This window comes from Oryza glaberrima, chromosome 3 (assembly GCF_000147395.1).
Source record: "Oryza glaberrima chromosome 3, OglaRS2, whole genome shotgun sequence".
Lineage (NCBI taxonomy): Eukaryota > Viridiplantae > Streptophyta > Magnoliopsida > Poales > Poaceae > Oryza > Oryza glaberrima.
This window is the reverse complement of record NC_068328.1, coordinates 25016543-25031371: the sequence shown is the minus strand read 5'-3', so window position 1 is coordinate 25031371 and position 14829 is coordinate 25016543. Positions and strand designations below refer to the sequence as shown.

The following is a 14829-nucleotide window of genomic DNA, read 5'->3' as shown; positions in this document are numbered from 1 at the left end:
ATAATAGATCGCTCCATTTTCTGTGCAAGAGGCAAAGCGTTCCGAACCTGCTCTCTAGAACGCAGCCTAAACAAGGCCAAATGCTCCGCTGCCCTATCATTTTCGCTGGGACTAGCAAGGAAAGTTATTATTTTCCCAAGTTAGATATCAATGTTCATCGCAAGAAGGCTTCGTGTGATTGGCTCTGCTCGCATTGAGACGATTCCTCGCCAAGCAGCCAAGCACAAATAAGCTGGAGTAAAAGCACCAATAGGCAGCAGAATATCGATACGTGGCTACCATCCAAAGTAAGGTGACGTCGTCGTCTACCATGCTTTGACATTTCGACAATTATTGAACCATGGAATCTGATGCAATGTCGACATGCAATGCACGAACGATATCCTCCTAGAGTCCTAGTCCTCCTAATGGCATGTTAGCCGCACATGCAGTGTCACTCGCACCAATTCATCGTCGCCGTGTCGCACGATTCGCCACATCAGATTTATTTTTCAGATCCACGAAAGTTCCCGGACAAATACTGCGCGTATGTCATAAAAGATGATAAAACACCAGTATCCATTTGGATTCAGATGGCATATGTACGGACCTATTTGGTTGGGTATTTTAACTTACCACACCTCAAGTTAGCACATGCTAAAAGTGTGGCGAACGAAATCCTTGCCATAACTTTGGCTCAAAAATATGTGGCAAAGCATATTGTGTAATTCTAAAAAAAAAAAAGAAGCTGCCTAATTTTCTTTGGCAGTCTAAACTATGGAAGCAGTTGTGGCTGACTAACATGAGGTGCGGTATATCTAGCACTTACGCGTTCCCTATCACCTAAAACTGATCAATGTCTAAATCCTCAAGTTTATCGAAGAAAATGAGCCTGCACCCCACATCATGTTGACCACCATATGGTGCTGATTGCTGAACTGCTGATACAAGCCCACAATCAGATACCAGTGCTAGATTAACGTTAATAGACCATGAACTGCTGAAGAAGAAACTGTTCAAGCTTTATATAGCTCGATTTTGCTGCCAATACTTCATACCATGATAAGAAAAGCTGGATCTCAAAACTGAGAGAAGGTGCTCAGAATCCATAAAAGCATAATAACATCCTAGCTGCTGCAAAGTCAGTCATACTAGCCTTAGGTCATTCATTAGTGGTAACAAAACAATACATACCCTAAACGCTGGATCAGTGGTCACCAAAGAGTAATCAGTCTGATAAAAACGACATCGCAAGCATATCAGAACCATGCCAATAGTCTGGTACTCTGGTGCTAGCTGCAGATGTTTGCGAAACTACCGACTAAGCAATGACAAGTCTACTTTGTGGCGTTAACAGTCACTTGCTACAGAAAGTCTACTGCATTCATCGAAGCTGGCTAATCACTTGCCTCTTAGCTTTTCAAGGTCAGGGAGATCTGCAAACATATAGACATGAATTATGAGATAGACAGACAGATGACAACTTGAAGTAAAGAAAAGACTAGGCAGGTATTGAAATGTTACAGCCGTTGCTTAGTTTATGCAAATATGATCAGATAAAATCCTGAAACGTGTATGGACACCAATGATCAACAATGTCTCAATTCGTGTCAAAGTTGGCACCGAACTATGCAGAAGGTGGAAATAAGAACAATAAACGAAGGACAAAACCGATCAAGATGCGGATGCCATATCAATTCAAATAAACTTAGCCTTTCCATGAGAAGAAAAGTACGTACTACATTATAGTAAAGTCTTGACCATGTTTAGTAATACATCAGGTCTAAAATTCAGATAAGACGCAAAACAGAAATCCAAGGAAAAAAAAACTAATATTCAAGGACAAGACTAGTTAGTACTCACAAAGCATTCCATCATCATCATCATCAGTTTCGTCTCTGTCATTTCCCTGCAACAATGCGAAGAGAGAAAAGAGTACCAGAACCAAAGCATTACATCTGAACTCTGGAAAGAGAGAGGGGGGGGGGGGGGGGCGGGGGGGGGGGGGGGGGGGGAAGCTTGGTAAGAGCTCATACCTCATCAAAGTCATCATCTGAATCCACTGGTGCATCTGTAAGGAATAGTGTGTTAGACGTGAGTAGATAGGTCAAAGAATGCACCATTGCGATTAAAAAAATGCAAATAAAGTGAGTGAATCCAAAATTTCCATTGAACAAGGAATTAGTGAGATGCACTTGATAGTGCAGTGGCAAGGGGTGTGTGGTTTCAACCCCAAGGTCCCGTGATCGATCCCCAGCACACTTACAATTTCTTCTTAAAAGAATGTTTGGAGGGACGTCTCTCCCTCCAAATCTCGTTTTTTTTTTTTTTTGAACGAGGAAGTACTAGAGACTGAAATAAAAGCAGGAGCAGTATTTTGCAATAGAATACGACAAGACTCCAGAGCATTTCTCCAGCATATTTAACACTTTAACGAAAAAGGGAAAACATGCACACAGAAAAACACTCTCACAAAAAAATGCTTGTCATATAATACATCACAACCGGTGAAATTGAAGATATTATGCACTTGACCCTCATGCACAATGGGTGGTCCTCCAAAGTACAAATACGATGAACTCTACATTTATGTGAATACTAATAAAATAATCTGGATGATTGCACCATAAAAGAACCTTATTAGAAACATATAAATTTGTGCAACCAAAAAAGATATACAAGAGAAACTTATTTTAAAAATCAATATACTCTGCGACCTATCCGGAATGAGGGTGCATTTAGATGAAAACAAACTGAAGCCAAGGCCCCTGCTATTACAGAATCCTACATATCAATATAACTTACTTAGTTGTATCTTTTGACTTTCCTTTTACAGTCATCTATTTCTGATAAACTCCACATGAATGAAAATGTTTGCAGTTGTGTATGCATATCATTATCACATACCAGACTCTTCATCCTCATCGCACCATTTGTTCCAGTCAACTTTGATATATGGATGCTTTTCTTCTGACTTCAGCAAACGCTTCCACCAACCTTTCTTTTCTTTCTGGATCGAACAGATTATGTTTCGCAAACCCATCTTTGTCTTAGTTTTACTTCCCTATATACAAAGCAAAATGATAGTTAGCCCACTAAAAGTTCAAAATAAGATTGATAATATATGTTATCAAGATTGGCTGGGAAGTTATTATCATCAGCTAGCAGCTCTAAGAAAAAAGAAATCCAGTGATCGACTTCACTTATTTGTTTGCTCAGTTTCTTATTTTGGTGATACTACAGTTTACAACATGCATTAGTAAATGTTTTCAAATCTTTTATAGAAGTCATATTCAACGAATTGTGTGGATTCCTACTTTCATACAAATGAAATGTGCTTCATTAAAGAATAAAGACCAAGCAACAGCCAACACATTAAATATATATTACTTATATGATCATCTCATTAACATTTTAAGTTCATCCATGCAAGATCAACCCAAAAGTGGAAAGTGAATAAAGTTAGTACATGCCCAAATTTCAATCCAGAATTGAAATCCACAAATACTCCTACTTACCTCTGGCAGTACAGAATCAAACAGCTCCAAAGTGAAGCTAAATGGTTCCCCATTAGCAACAGCTGAGAAGCTAAAGAGGCCCTGAGGTTCAGTCTTCAGCACTACATCTTTAGCATCTGGCAGTGAAATAGTCAAGTAAATCTTCTCAGAGCGTTGAGCCCACAGCACCTCAGGTTGACGACTGCATGCCATTGAAAGTGCAGCCATATAAGACAAAAATAAATGCAAAGTTTGTCAGTTACAGGGATATAGTAGAGAAATGAAAACAGGGCAAGAAAAGGTGTGTCGACAAATAACAGTTCTATCCCTCTATACATGAATACATTACTCTTAATGGTAAATAGGATACTGTCTCACAGGGAACTGCATGATAACAGATTGCAGAGAACGGAGAGAGGAGGGGGGGCAGGGGGCGGGGGTGATGGAATGGCTATAATACTATAGTCAGTTATGGCCCCATCAGTTGCCCTAATAGGCCGAAGCCAAAGCCAAAGCCAAAATTTGAATTCTCAAACTTAATTTTGAAATTGATTTTAAGATATTTTAAATGTAGTTTCTTTTTCAGCATTGGCTTTTAAGTCACTAAGAACACATATATAATACTTAACTCACAAATTTTTTTGATAGGTACTTAACTTAAGAAGTACTAGGAATCAAACACATACATCAATTGATTACAATAAACACACGTGTCACGATGCACAGATTATAGCTAAGTCCAAACCTTTATCTCAAGCTATTGGCCTATAAAAAAGGACAAGAAACAGCAACGGTACTAGTTAATTGCCAAACGCATATCCTATTAGCATGTTATGTGCATCTTGTTTGACAGATGTCAGCATGTCTCACTAACTTTAGCATCCATTCCAATGTAACAGTAGACATTATTTTCTAGATTACAGGACATCAAAAATGGCCGTCCTGCTTTGATATTCCAGCAATGAAACATCATAAACATTATAAGAAACCACTAACAATTGAGTATATAGTTATATACTGGGTAACTACATATCCTCATTTGCAGTAATCCCACAAGCCTTTGTATTTCTAAGATAACAAGAACCGACTTCAACATTCTTGTTAGATACACTACCCCAAATAAGAACAACTGAGGCAGTACATAATCCGCCTGATCCTACCATCCAATCGAACTACATATGTACCATTCAATCCATAGTACAATTAACGCCCTATCAATCTCGGTGCCAAGAAACAAGATCAACCCACCAATTCAGAAATACACATTCGGATTCAGATCCTAGGAAGCCGCGACACATCGCGAGTCTCAGCAATCCAAGAAACACACTTCCCATTGGGCAAAAGTACAAGAACCAAGAAAAACCCAAGAAAGGGCCAAAACCCCAACACATGGCCAGAGGGGAGGAGGGGTAGGGGAGGGACGGATGAATACCTCATGGCGAAATGGCGGCGCAGAGGAGGAGGAGGAGAGCCCCCGAGGAGAGTAGGGTTTTGCGGATTGGTGGTGGTGGGGAAAGCGAGGAGCAGCGAGCAGAGGACGATGAGGAGGGCAGCGGCAGCAGGATCGCTACTGTTTCTTTCCCCCTTCGCTTGCTGTTTGCAGCTTTATTTGAGGGAGAAACTTTCCCGGAAATACCCCTGCACTTTCGGCAAATCTTCATCAACTACTCCTCCTCTCTACGAAATACGTCTTCGGAGAACAAAATACGCCTTCAGTGGTGGAAAGCAACTCACCGTGCCGGAGCCTTCGAGTGGAAGGCAAAGGCAGCTTCATGTTGAGGTCCAGTGAAATCACGGACCAACCATGATCCGCCACGTGTCACATCCACGTCAGGAGGTTACCCCAGGGCCCACCTTCCGGTCTCTACTTCCAAGCTTCACAACTTCCAAACCGATCAAAAAAACCCCAAAATAATTAAGAAAAAGAAGAAATTAATCCTCCCCTCCTCGATCCCGAGCTCGCGCGACAAGTCCGACCACCGCGGCGATGGATTTCTCCGGCGGCGGAGGCGCGACGCTGTCGGAGATGTACCAGAGCGCGCGGCGGCTGCTGCTCTCGGCCCGGGACGGCGTGGCCCGCGTCGAGCGCCTCGCGTCGGCGCCCACCTCGTCTTCCTACTCCTCGGCGCCGCTCGTCGGGGGCGGCGGCGGTGCCGGGGATTCGGCAGCCGCCGAGGAGGTGCGGCGGGAGGTGGCCCAGATCCAGGGGCTGTGCGCGCAGATGGACCGGCTCTGGCGATCCATCCCCGCCAAGGGCCAGCGTGATCTCTGGAAGAGGTAAGGGGCGCCCTCAAATCCCTAAATCTCTTTTCGGCATGCGGAGGAGGGGTGAATTGGCGTTGAGGTTAGAGAGATCTTTCCGTGCTTCGGCTGTTGGTGTAGCGCAGATCACTGTATTCTCGTATTGTGATTGTTCTATTCCGTAGGCAAATTTGCGGGTAAATATGATGACAAATTTGCTAGTCGGTTGCTTGATTGCGACTCTTAATGTCAAATGATGATTCCGATCCTAGAAGTTTAATTTGTACTCTGTATTGTGCTGCTTGTTTGTTCAAACTGATGTAGTTTAGCTTGCTGTCGTGCTTTTTGTGCAAATTGTATGCAGACTGTTGGTCTATACCGGCTTAAGGTTTACATGGTAGTCTGGAGTATCACTCTTATGAAATGGAACTCAAGTTGTTCAATATGCATGGGGGGAATGTTTTGGTAGTTTAATTGGCCCATTAAACTTATTCATAGTTTTTATGCTTTTAGTGGTTGTCTCAAATGCCAGTTATCTATTTAGTTTGCCATTATCAGTTGCTTTCCGTGCACATCGTCTTTTGGCCTGTTTGAGTAATCGTATATTCGTATGTTTGGTAAGGAATTGAATGGTGAGATTAATGGCATGGCTAGAGATGCTGTCATTGGGTAATATCTCTCATTCTGTCTGTTGCTTGCAGGAGCCTCAAATACATTAGAATATCAACAAAAAATCTTGCTACAAAATAGTCTTTCTCAAATTGGAGCATATGCATCTTGATGATTGATAGGGGCAAAGAGGACATGAATAAGCATTAACAGAGTACTTTGATTGAACCTACCAGCTAACCTGCACATGCTAGCTAATAATCTTCCATCATCAACTTTATTTTCGTATCAGAGACATTTCGAGCTGGTTAAGGAATTAATGCCCCCAATACCAGAACAGCCACTAGTCCACTACCTATGCAATCAAACCGCTAAAATAAAGGTTAAGCTGAAAAGGACAGTTGCTTTATTGCATCCTACTGGAGCTGTACTTAAATGCAAATGCTGTTAGAGGCAACTCTGCAACATACAAGTAGTATATGAATTTGTGTAATATTACACTGACCAGTGATTATTTCATAAATTAGCCCGCAAACAGAAATACTTTGATTGTTTGAATCTCATATTTTGTATTAGGGAATTAAGCTTAGGTTTACAAGAATTGACGTGACCAACTTAGCAGCTAGAAATTGCTAGTGTTCATTTCTATTATATGTTTCTAACTCATTAGTTCTCTGTCATATTTTTTACCTTCCTAGTGCAACTGAAATGCTATCATTTCGCATCCTTGAGTCTTGTTTTTTACTAGATAGTGCCACTTGAGTACTTTACCTTGAATTTTGTCAGAGCAATATTTTCTTCACCAATGTGAGCTGTTCCTGTAGTGCTTGACCTATACTTGATCATTGGATTATGTTCTTCGTTGTGCTCATCCGCAAAACATTTCTTTGAAATATTTAATAGGTTGATCATATTTTGTCATTCATGTTAGGAGTTCGCAGTAGCAGCAAGCATCTGTTTCTTGTGTTATCACCACGGATTAGTTCAGAAGCTCGTCTTTTTATGTTTGTGGTAACCATGGAATTTCAGGCCATAGCCATCAGCCTGTTTGGGATCCAATATCCTAGCCGGGATCCTGCAGCCCTGCCAAAATGAACTGAGCTGGCGGAGATTAGGCTGGAATCCCTGCCCAAGTCCTGCCAAAATGAACTGAGCTAGCAGGGATTAGGCTCTATCCCAGCCTAACCCCTGCCAAATGAACTAAACCAGTGGGGACTAGGTTGTGAACTTGTGATCCTGGCCTAACCCCTAACCAAAATGAACTGGACCGGTGGGGACTAAGCTGTGATCCCTGTTGGAATATGGGCTCTGAAGTAAGGCCTAGTTGGATGTAGAATTACACAGACTTCGGACCAGTGGCCAGTGGGAACTAAGCCGTGATCCCTGTTGGGATATGGGCTCCGAAGTAAGGCCTAGTTGGATCTACAATTACACATTCTTCTTTGGTTGGTGTAGAGGATATTGTTCTAATTAGCTTGTTCAACTAGCTTGTCCTATTGGTTCGTATTTCTTTATTTTGTGAAGATTTGCATTTAATTTATCTATTTTTTAGAAATAGAATTATATAACATTGATATTCTAAAGCCTGTAAAACAATTCTTCATGGTTGTCCATAACAGGGTTGCCTTAATTGTTTGTACTGACAAAATTGTGAACTTCATCAGAAACCTTGTTATTATCAGGAGGGCTACCCTGTTACATTTTCCAGATGGAAAGCTCAATTCGAGACTTATTAAGGAATCAGCGTCCCTTTTAAAATTTTCTTCATTTTGGCCTCTGCCTTTTGAATGCTATGCTTAAAGAGTTAGGTTTCTTGCATCGCGCAAGGCGCCTGCTGAGGATCCTGACATTTGATGCTCTGAATATGAGTTCTATTTTTCTGGTTGCGCATAGAAACCTGGGGTTTGTGCAATTATTAATACTATTGCCAAACATGAATCCTGTAGGCTTGTTGTTTCAATGTTATGACATTGTTTTGTGCTTTTGTGTTATCCTGACAGAAAAGTGGAGCAGTTGTCTGAAGAGGTTGATTCGCTAAAGGAAACCCTTGACAGACATTCTCTGCGGCAAAAAAAGAGGGTTCTAGAAGCAAAAGAAAGGGCAGAGCTATTTGAGAGAGCTGTAAGAAATCCTTCGAACAAAGCTAGAAGTTTCCTTTTTGCAATCTAATTTCATTGTTCGATTAAAGAATTGGAAATTATCCTTGCAGAATGGTGAGTCTTCACATGTCCTTCGGATATTTGATGATGAAGCCCAGGCAATGCAATCAGCTCGTAGCTCCTCTCGTATGCTTGATGAAGCATATGAAACAGGAGTAGCTATCCTTCACAAGTATGCTGACCAGAGGGATCGTCTAAAGGTAAAGCATATCCCATTAATCTTCACCATGAAACATCAGTTTTAACTTGCATGGTTAATCTTCTTAGCTTTTGACTATCTAATTATTTATGATTGTTATTAATAGTAATTCCTGCATTGCAGAGCGCTCAAAGGAAAGCGTTGGATATTCTGAACACCGTTGGTCTATCAAATTCTGTTTTGAAGCTTATTGAGAGGCGGCACCGTGTGGACAAGTGGATTGCATATGCTGGTATGATGATCACAGTGGTGGTGATGTTTGTGTTTTGGCGGTGGACGCATTAGTGCTGCAGTGTGTCGGAAACAGCATATTTGTGTTTGGAAGTTGACAGTTGAGACAAGTGGTAGTTCTGAGGATATATCAACAACTGAATGGCAAGAGATTGGATCCCCTTTTTGTTCATGCTCAACTCTGATTGGTAACTAGTGTTACAAGGGCTTTCTCTGGGGGGGCATAAAAGCTGCTTTTCTTTTTCAACGCGGGTTTCCGGCATGCCAGTATATATGCCACTATGTCTATGCGGATCAAATTCTTTTCTGTATGCACATCACAGTAAGTCATCACTATAATTCTGATTCAAGTGTATCCTATGGTCGGTGCAGATATATATACTGCACATGTACAGAAAAACTGATAGGGTTACTGTCTGCGGATTCTAGTTCATTCTGTACAAACATAGTATGCTTAATGATCTTCCTTTCCTTTTCCTCTTTTATATAACTGGAGTACGGTTTGAGCACAAACTTACATTTGTTTCATTCTAGTACTAGTAGCAAGTGTACCTCAACTATATGTGCAAGTTGAAAGAAACAAAATCATCAGTTCATCACACGCCCACTGCTTCACACTCTGCCTTACTCGGTTATCTCTTTTTAATTTTTAATTTTTAATTTTCAGAGGCACTGTGCTGTTTGGCGTCAACTAGGAGTAGGTTATTTCAAGCTTGCAGCGTGGTGCGTGTCAAAACTGAAGAAACAGGTTTAAACTGAAGAAACAGAAATGTAGCTATTTGACCTTCACCTCCAATTCACCTACTCAAGTTCCACTTCATATATGCATCCTTTCTTTTTACTACTACCTCTTTAGCATTTTTCATGTCATGTTTTTTAAAAGTATATACTCCCTCCATGCTTTACGTATGGAGTATATATGACTTACATACATAGTTAAAAAAAATGCATTAGTCCTTTTAGTCCCTTTTCTAGCATAATAGCACGAGTCCAAACAAACCCCGCAGCGAAAACCTCAATAGGAGAAATAGAACATAAGATCAAATACAATAGCAAAATAAATCAACCATAAACGTACGTGGATAAAAGAGAAAAAGAAGTGTAGATTCTCATACAAGAGTTAGCTCTTCATATGCTCTAAGTACATAGATTAGAGAAAGAGAAGAAAAGAAAATATATAGAAACAAACTTATACATCTACTCCATTATATAAGCTAGCTCTAATATATATGTTTATAGTTAGTAGTTAAGTACTCTACTATTAAATTTGCTACACCACAGCGGAAACCGGTTCATGGATGATATAAAACATAAGGGTCTTTGTACAAAATTGATGATATGACACTATAGCATCGCGGCTCGTTAAGAGTGTAAGGGCAAATGCTATGGTAGATATGACTACCACCTCTAAATTTATCCATATTATTCACTCATGAGCTAAGAGACAACCCATACATTATGTTACCCTAGTACACAAATACCAATATCTATAATACTCTCACACCCTTCTTGAAATTTGTGCGGAGGTTGTCTCTTGATTTAGAGCAGGTACAATAAGTTGACTCAGTGAGTTGCAAAACTACGCCACATCATCAAATTCCTATGTGGAGGGGAGAGAATAAAACGACCGACTAATTTGTAGCCCGGCGATAGAGATTTTTTTAGTCGGTATCGCTCGCTTGTAGCCACTCCCGGCGATTAAAAACACACATTGTGGGGCCCGCACAACCATTGCGGATCACGCTACCCCTCCGCATCGCCCTCTCGATCCCCTTCCTCTCGATCACCGCCCCCCCCTCCCCGCCCAATCAATTCTCAGCGCGTGAGACCACCTCAACGATTTCTCTTCCGATGGCGCAATCTCTCCCTCCGGCTCCCGCGCTTCTCTCCTTCCCGCGCTCGCGAAACTATCTATCTATATGACAAGTCCAGTCGCTCCAAAATTCCCCATCGCAATATTTCAACGCTTCCGATCTCCTTCTTTCGCCGGCCACCAAATTGATGGCCACCTCGACCACAACCCCGCTCCTCTTCCACCTTGTATAATCTCTCCCGCCCTCACGAGAAATTCCTGCCTAAAACCCTAGTTCCCCACCACCAACACCATGTCTCATCGGACGAAGAGGGAGATGACGCCGCCTCCTCAGGCCGTCGTGAGCTCTACTGGTCCTCAAGGAAGTGTGTGAAGTGTGAACTATGTGGTGTTTTGTGATTAATTCTGTAGCATATAAATGTTAATGTCACAACAAAATTAGCTACAATGATCCACTTCACTCTTGATCATACGCATTGATTTGTGCTAGTTATAAATAATTATTTGATTTATGAGATGTAGTTAGCCAACAGGCAACCTATTGTATGAGTAGTTGGCTTCAGCATTAGCTATAAAATGAATTGTAGTTGGCAATCGGCTATACTATTAACCTTGCTCTTAGGGGTGGCTCATCATTTCTCTCCTCCACCTCATCACTCAAATACTCAATCCAACGTGGTACTCTTAGGGGTAGCATATGAAGCATTATAATAATTACCCTAAGGCTGTATTCGTTTGTATTGGTTGGGAACGCTCCCTTCCGGCACGTAAAACAGAGCAGTTCATTAGCTAAAAAAACTTGAAAATGGATTAATATAATTTTTTAAAGCAACTTTCATATAATTTTTTTAGAAAAAAAACACCGTTTAACATTTTGAAAAGCGTGCACGTGAAAAAGGAGGAATGAGAGTTGGGACCATGAGAAACGAACTCAGCCTAAAATGGCTAATCCACGAACTCATTTATAGATAAAAACGAACGGGTTAGCGGATTAACCCGTTACATCCTTACAGCAAAGCTCTCGGTGTTTGGAGAGGCTAAGGAGGAGTAGTAGTTAAGATGGATAGGTCCTAGCCAAGCCGGGCTAAACATTTTAAGTAACCTTGTGGGCCGGGCATGTGAACAAAAAAGGGGGGCCAATCCCGCTTCAGGTGGGTAGGCAGGGCCCGCATGCCCGCACGTGGTTTTACCAATTCCGGAACTACGGAGCTGCCAATTCCAGTGAGAAAAAGAGTAAAAAAAAAAAAGAGAGAGAGCCCAAGCCACCATGCACTTTACTAATCCCATGCCTACGTGTCTACGTGATCCGGACAACGGAAGCAGCGGACAAAGCCACCCTGCTCCTGCTATAGTACGTTTGGTCCGTCGAATTCGAACCACTTGGCCTCCCCTCTCCTGCTGCTCCGCATGCTGTTTTTTCGTGGCTAGATTCATCCACCTCACAAAATCCAGTAATCCAACGAGCGCCCCCCCCCCCCCCCCCCCCAGCCCAGCCAAAACGGTGTGCTACTGTGCCGGTCTCGACGTACTGGCGTACTGCTATCACTTACTACCACGTGACCGGTGACGGCTCACCACTTGCTTAATTTGCGCAGCGTGATTTTGTTAGAGCCCAAACGACTCGATCGCACCGGAGGGTTTTCTCAGTTAATTGCATTAGCTAGCTATAATTAAGCAGCCACACTACATGCCTTTTTTTTAAATACTGCGTATTAACAAATAGGCTTATGTACGGTACGGACTATTACATGTTTATTATTCGTCGGAAGAACAACATGGCTGTTTCTTGAACGGTTCAACATGGCCGGGGGCCAAACTCATGACCAAATCGTTTCGCTTCGAGAGTTTGTAGAAAATTTGGTTTCAAACAAGGGGTAGAAGTTCAAAACTGCGAGCAGGATTCAAGAGACGACAAGATTGCACCCAACTTGTGAGCACCAACGACTCGACCACCTAACGGCAACCACTGTGACTCCCGGCCCGGGCCAGTAAAACTAATTAAATCCGTGTGTCAATCATTAATGACCGGTTAAAACCCTGATTTAATCTATCAACCATCACTGGTGATCTTCTATTAACCATCAAAAAGAGAACAAAGTACGATGGATCGAGACATGCATTTTGCACACACTCACACACGCTTTGTCAATATGTACCCACACGCACCGGCGCAAGAAAGTAATTAACCTGAGCAGAGTTTTGATCATCGAAATGAAGAAGATCAGATCGATCGAGACAGCACTAATTACCGCCTCGCTACGGAAAATCTATGAGATCAAGACTTTGAGATCGAGAGGCACCGCATGAAACTGCTCCTGCAATTAATGCCTCTGCGGATTGTACTAATTACGTTCTACAGGATGGGCGGGCCTCTGTACGGCATCTCGTACATCTCCAGGTCCTTGGGCATGGCCGTCTCCTTCAGCCACCCCAGCTGCCGCATCCTGCTGATCTGCTCGTCGTCCATGCCGCCGCCATGGCGACGCAGCTCTGCAATGTCGTCACCTGTACACACATGGCATGCATGGTCAGCTCGCTATTGCAGAGAAATTCAGTGGAGTGGTGGTGGTGGTGGCTCGCTCGCGCGCGTACTTGGGCAGTGGGAGTAGGGGAAGTCCTGGTAGTAGGTGCAGTCCCGGTCCTCGGAGTACGGAGGTCCGAGAACGTCGAGGAGCGCGCACGGCGTCGCCGCCGTGAACCGGTGCATGTTGCCGCCGGCCGCCGGGTACAGCACCAGCGTGTCGCTCGGCGCGCTGAACCCGCCGTCGCGCACCACCTCCGCCAGCCTCACTGCAAAAGAGAGAAATCACAAATCACGTCACGCGTTATTCGCTAGCGAATTTTGAAAATTTGGATGGAAACGAGTAGCATTTAAGAGTGGAGAGCTTACGGCGATCGCCGGAGCCGGCGGCGAAGACGGCGGGCTCGGCCCAGTCGTAGGACTTGATGTGGAGCGAGCCGAGGAGCAGCTTGCTGAACACGGTCATCCCCGGGTGGTTGTGGAGAGGGATGACCGCCGTTGGGGGCAGGAAGAATATCACTATCTGCGATTGATAAGAAACACACACACAAAACGTGTCAGTTTCACTAGGTTCGGTGTACGTTTGTTGTGCATTCCGACTGCAAATTGAATCACGTCGGTTTCGATCAGCTCGTCACGAGCTGGTGATGAGAGTTTCGTACCGAGAAGTTGGTGCATGTGTAGATGGTGGTCCGCGTGATGGCGAGAGGGTGCGGCAGCGCGGCGGCGTCGGTGGCCTTGAAGAAGTTGTGCTCCGCGCTCAGGTTCACGTCTCCGGGGCCTATCTTGTCTGCAAGAGATCGAGGTCAGGTTAGTTCAACGTTAGCGAAGGCGAGCTCGAGTAACGCAATGCGGCGGCGAGCGGCGGCGGCTGCTGCGCCTACGTACCGAGGATGCCGCGGATGAGGGCGACGTCGTCGGGCGCCGGCACGGTGCCGGGGCCACGGAACACGTCGCGGCACGCCGCGAAAAGCCGCTTGAGCAGAGGCGCCGGCTCCGGCGTCCGCAGCAGCACGCGCCTCCTCGTGCGCCGCACCACGGCGCCTCCACCTCCACCTCCACCGCCACCACCGCCGCCGCCGCCACCTGACCTCCTCCTCCCCTTCGCCTCCCTCCTCCTCTTCGCCTCCACCGATCCGCTGCTCCCCTGATCCACCGCCACCTTCATCGGCAGCTCAAACACAACACACTCACCGGAGCAATTCAACCACGTCGTCGCGCTTTCTCCGACCAAAAAGACACCCCTCCAACGATCGAGAAGCCAACCAAAAAAAAACGTCAGCTAGCCTCGCATCAAGAAGAACCAGACCGCCGCCGCCGCCGCTTTCAATTCCACCGTCACCGGCGACGAACCGGGCCAAGAAACAAGGTGCGGCGGGGGGACAGAGGAAGCCGGATAAGGAGGAGCAGCGAGCGAGACGAAGGAAGGAGACGACGCGTACCAATATTAATATAAGTCAGCAGCAAAAACCAGGGGCCGGACAGGACAGCCATGGAGACGGTGGAGAAGTGGATGGATGGATCAAAAATACCGGTGGATTCCAAGAACCGCGTGTACTTTTTCCTCCCTGGTCTCTCCG

General features: G+C 44.1%; 3 protein-coding genes across 3 annotated transcripts; 1 reads left to right on the top strand and 2 right to left on the bottom strand.

Moving 5' to 3' along the window:
- Positions 1-1067: 1067 nt before the first annotated feature.
- LOC127767476 (co-chaperone protein p23-2) lies at positions 1068-5072 on the bottom strand. Its single transcript, XM_052292827.1, has 6 exons — positions 4909-5072; positions 3498-3678; positions 2887-3043; positions 2016-2050; positions 1843-1888; positions 1068-1415 (listed from the first exon to the last, which is right to left on the bottom strand). Exons 1-6 carry the CDS (start codon positions 4911-4913, stop codon positions 1381-1383), a joined length of 459 nt encoding a protein of 152 aa, XP_052148787.1. The 5' UTR covers positions 4914-5072; the 3' UTR covers positions 1068-1380.
- Positions 5073-5374: 302 nt separating this feature from the next.
- Positions 5375-9516, top strand: LOC127767475 (membrin-11-like). The gene is made up of 4 exons (XM_052292826.1): positions 5375-5753; positions 8327-8447; positions 8536-8685; positions 8808-9516. The coding sequence occupies exons 1-4, from the start codon at positions 5464-5466 to the stop codon at positions 8967-8969; spliced, it is 723 nt and encodes a 240-aa protein (XP_052148786.1). The 5' UTR covers positions 5375-5463; the 3' UTR covers positions 8970-9516.
- A 3259-nt stretch (positions 9517-12775) lies between these two features.
- Positions 12776-14829, bottom strand: LOC127768266 (plant cysteine oxidase 2-like). The gene is made up of 5 exons (XM_052293810.1): positions 14138-14829; positions 13912-14039; positions 13619-13772; positions 13321-13518; positions 12776-13233 (listed from the first exon to the last, which is right to left on the bottom strand). Exons 1-5 carry the CDS (start codon positions 14415-14417, stop codon positions 13082-13084), a joined length of 912 nt encoding a protein of 303 aa, XP_052149770.1. The 5' UTR covers positions 14418-14829; the 3' UTR covers positions 12776-13081.

What these genes read in the sequence shown, in the direction of transcription:
- LOC127768266 (XM_052293810.1), bottom strand. Translation starts at nt 14,417, where the DNA reads ATGAAGGTGGCGGTGGATCAGGGGAGCAGCGGATCGGTGGAGGCGAAG. An exon ending in CCTCATCCGCGGCATCCTCG is followed by an intron (nt 14,040 to 14,137) that starts GTACGTAGGCGC and finishes GATCTCTTGCAG; the next exon opens with ACAAGATAGGCCCCGGAGAC. An exon ending in CGCCGGCTCCGGCGATCGCC is followed by an intron (nt 13,519 to 13,618) that starts GTAAGCTCTCCA and finishes TCTCTTTTGCAG; the next exon opens with TGAGGCTGGCGGAGGTGGTG.
- LOC127767476 (XM_052292827.1), bottom strand. An exon ending in CAGATGATGACTTTGATGAG is followed by an intron (nt 1,889 to 2,015) that starts GTATGAGCTCTT and finishes GCATTGTTGCAG; the next exon opens with GGAAATGACAGAGACGAAAC. An exon ending in TGATGATGATGGAATGCTTT is followed by an intron (nt 1,416 to 1,842) that starts GTGAGTACTAAC and finishes ATATGTTTGCAG; the next exon opens with ATCTCCCTGACCTTGAAAAG.
- LOC127767475 (XM_052292826.1), top strand. Translation starts at nt 5,464, where the DNA reads ATGGATTTCTCCGGCGGCGGAGGCGCGACGCTGTCGGAGATGTACCAG. An exon ending in CAGCGTGATCTCTGGAAGAG is followed by an intron (nt 5,754 to 8,326) that starts GTAAGGGGCGCC and finishes TTATCCTGACAG; the next exon opens with AAAAGTGGAGCAGTTGTCTG. An exon ending in ACCAGAGGGATCGTCTAAAG is followed by an intron (nt 8,686 to 8,807) that starts GTAAAGCATATC and finishes CCTGCATTGCAG; the next exon opens with AGCGCTCAAAGGAAAGCGTT.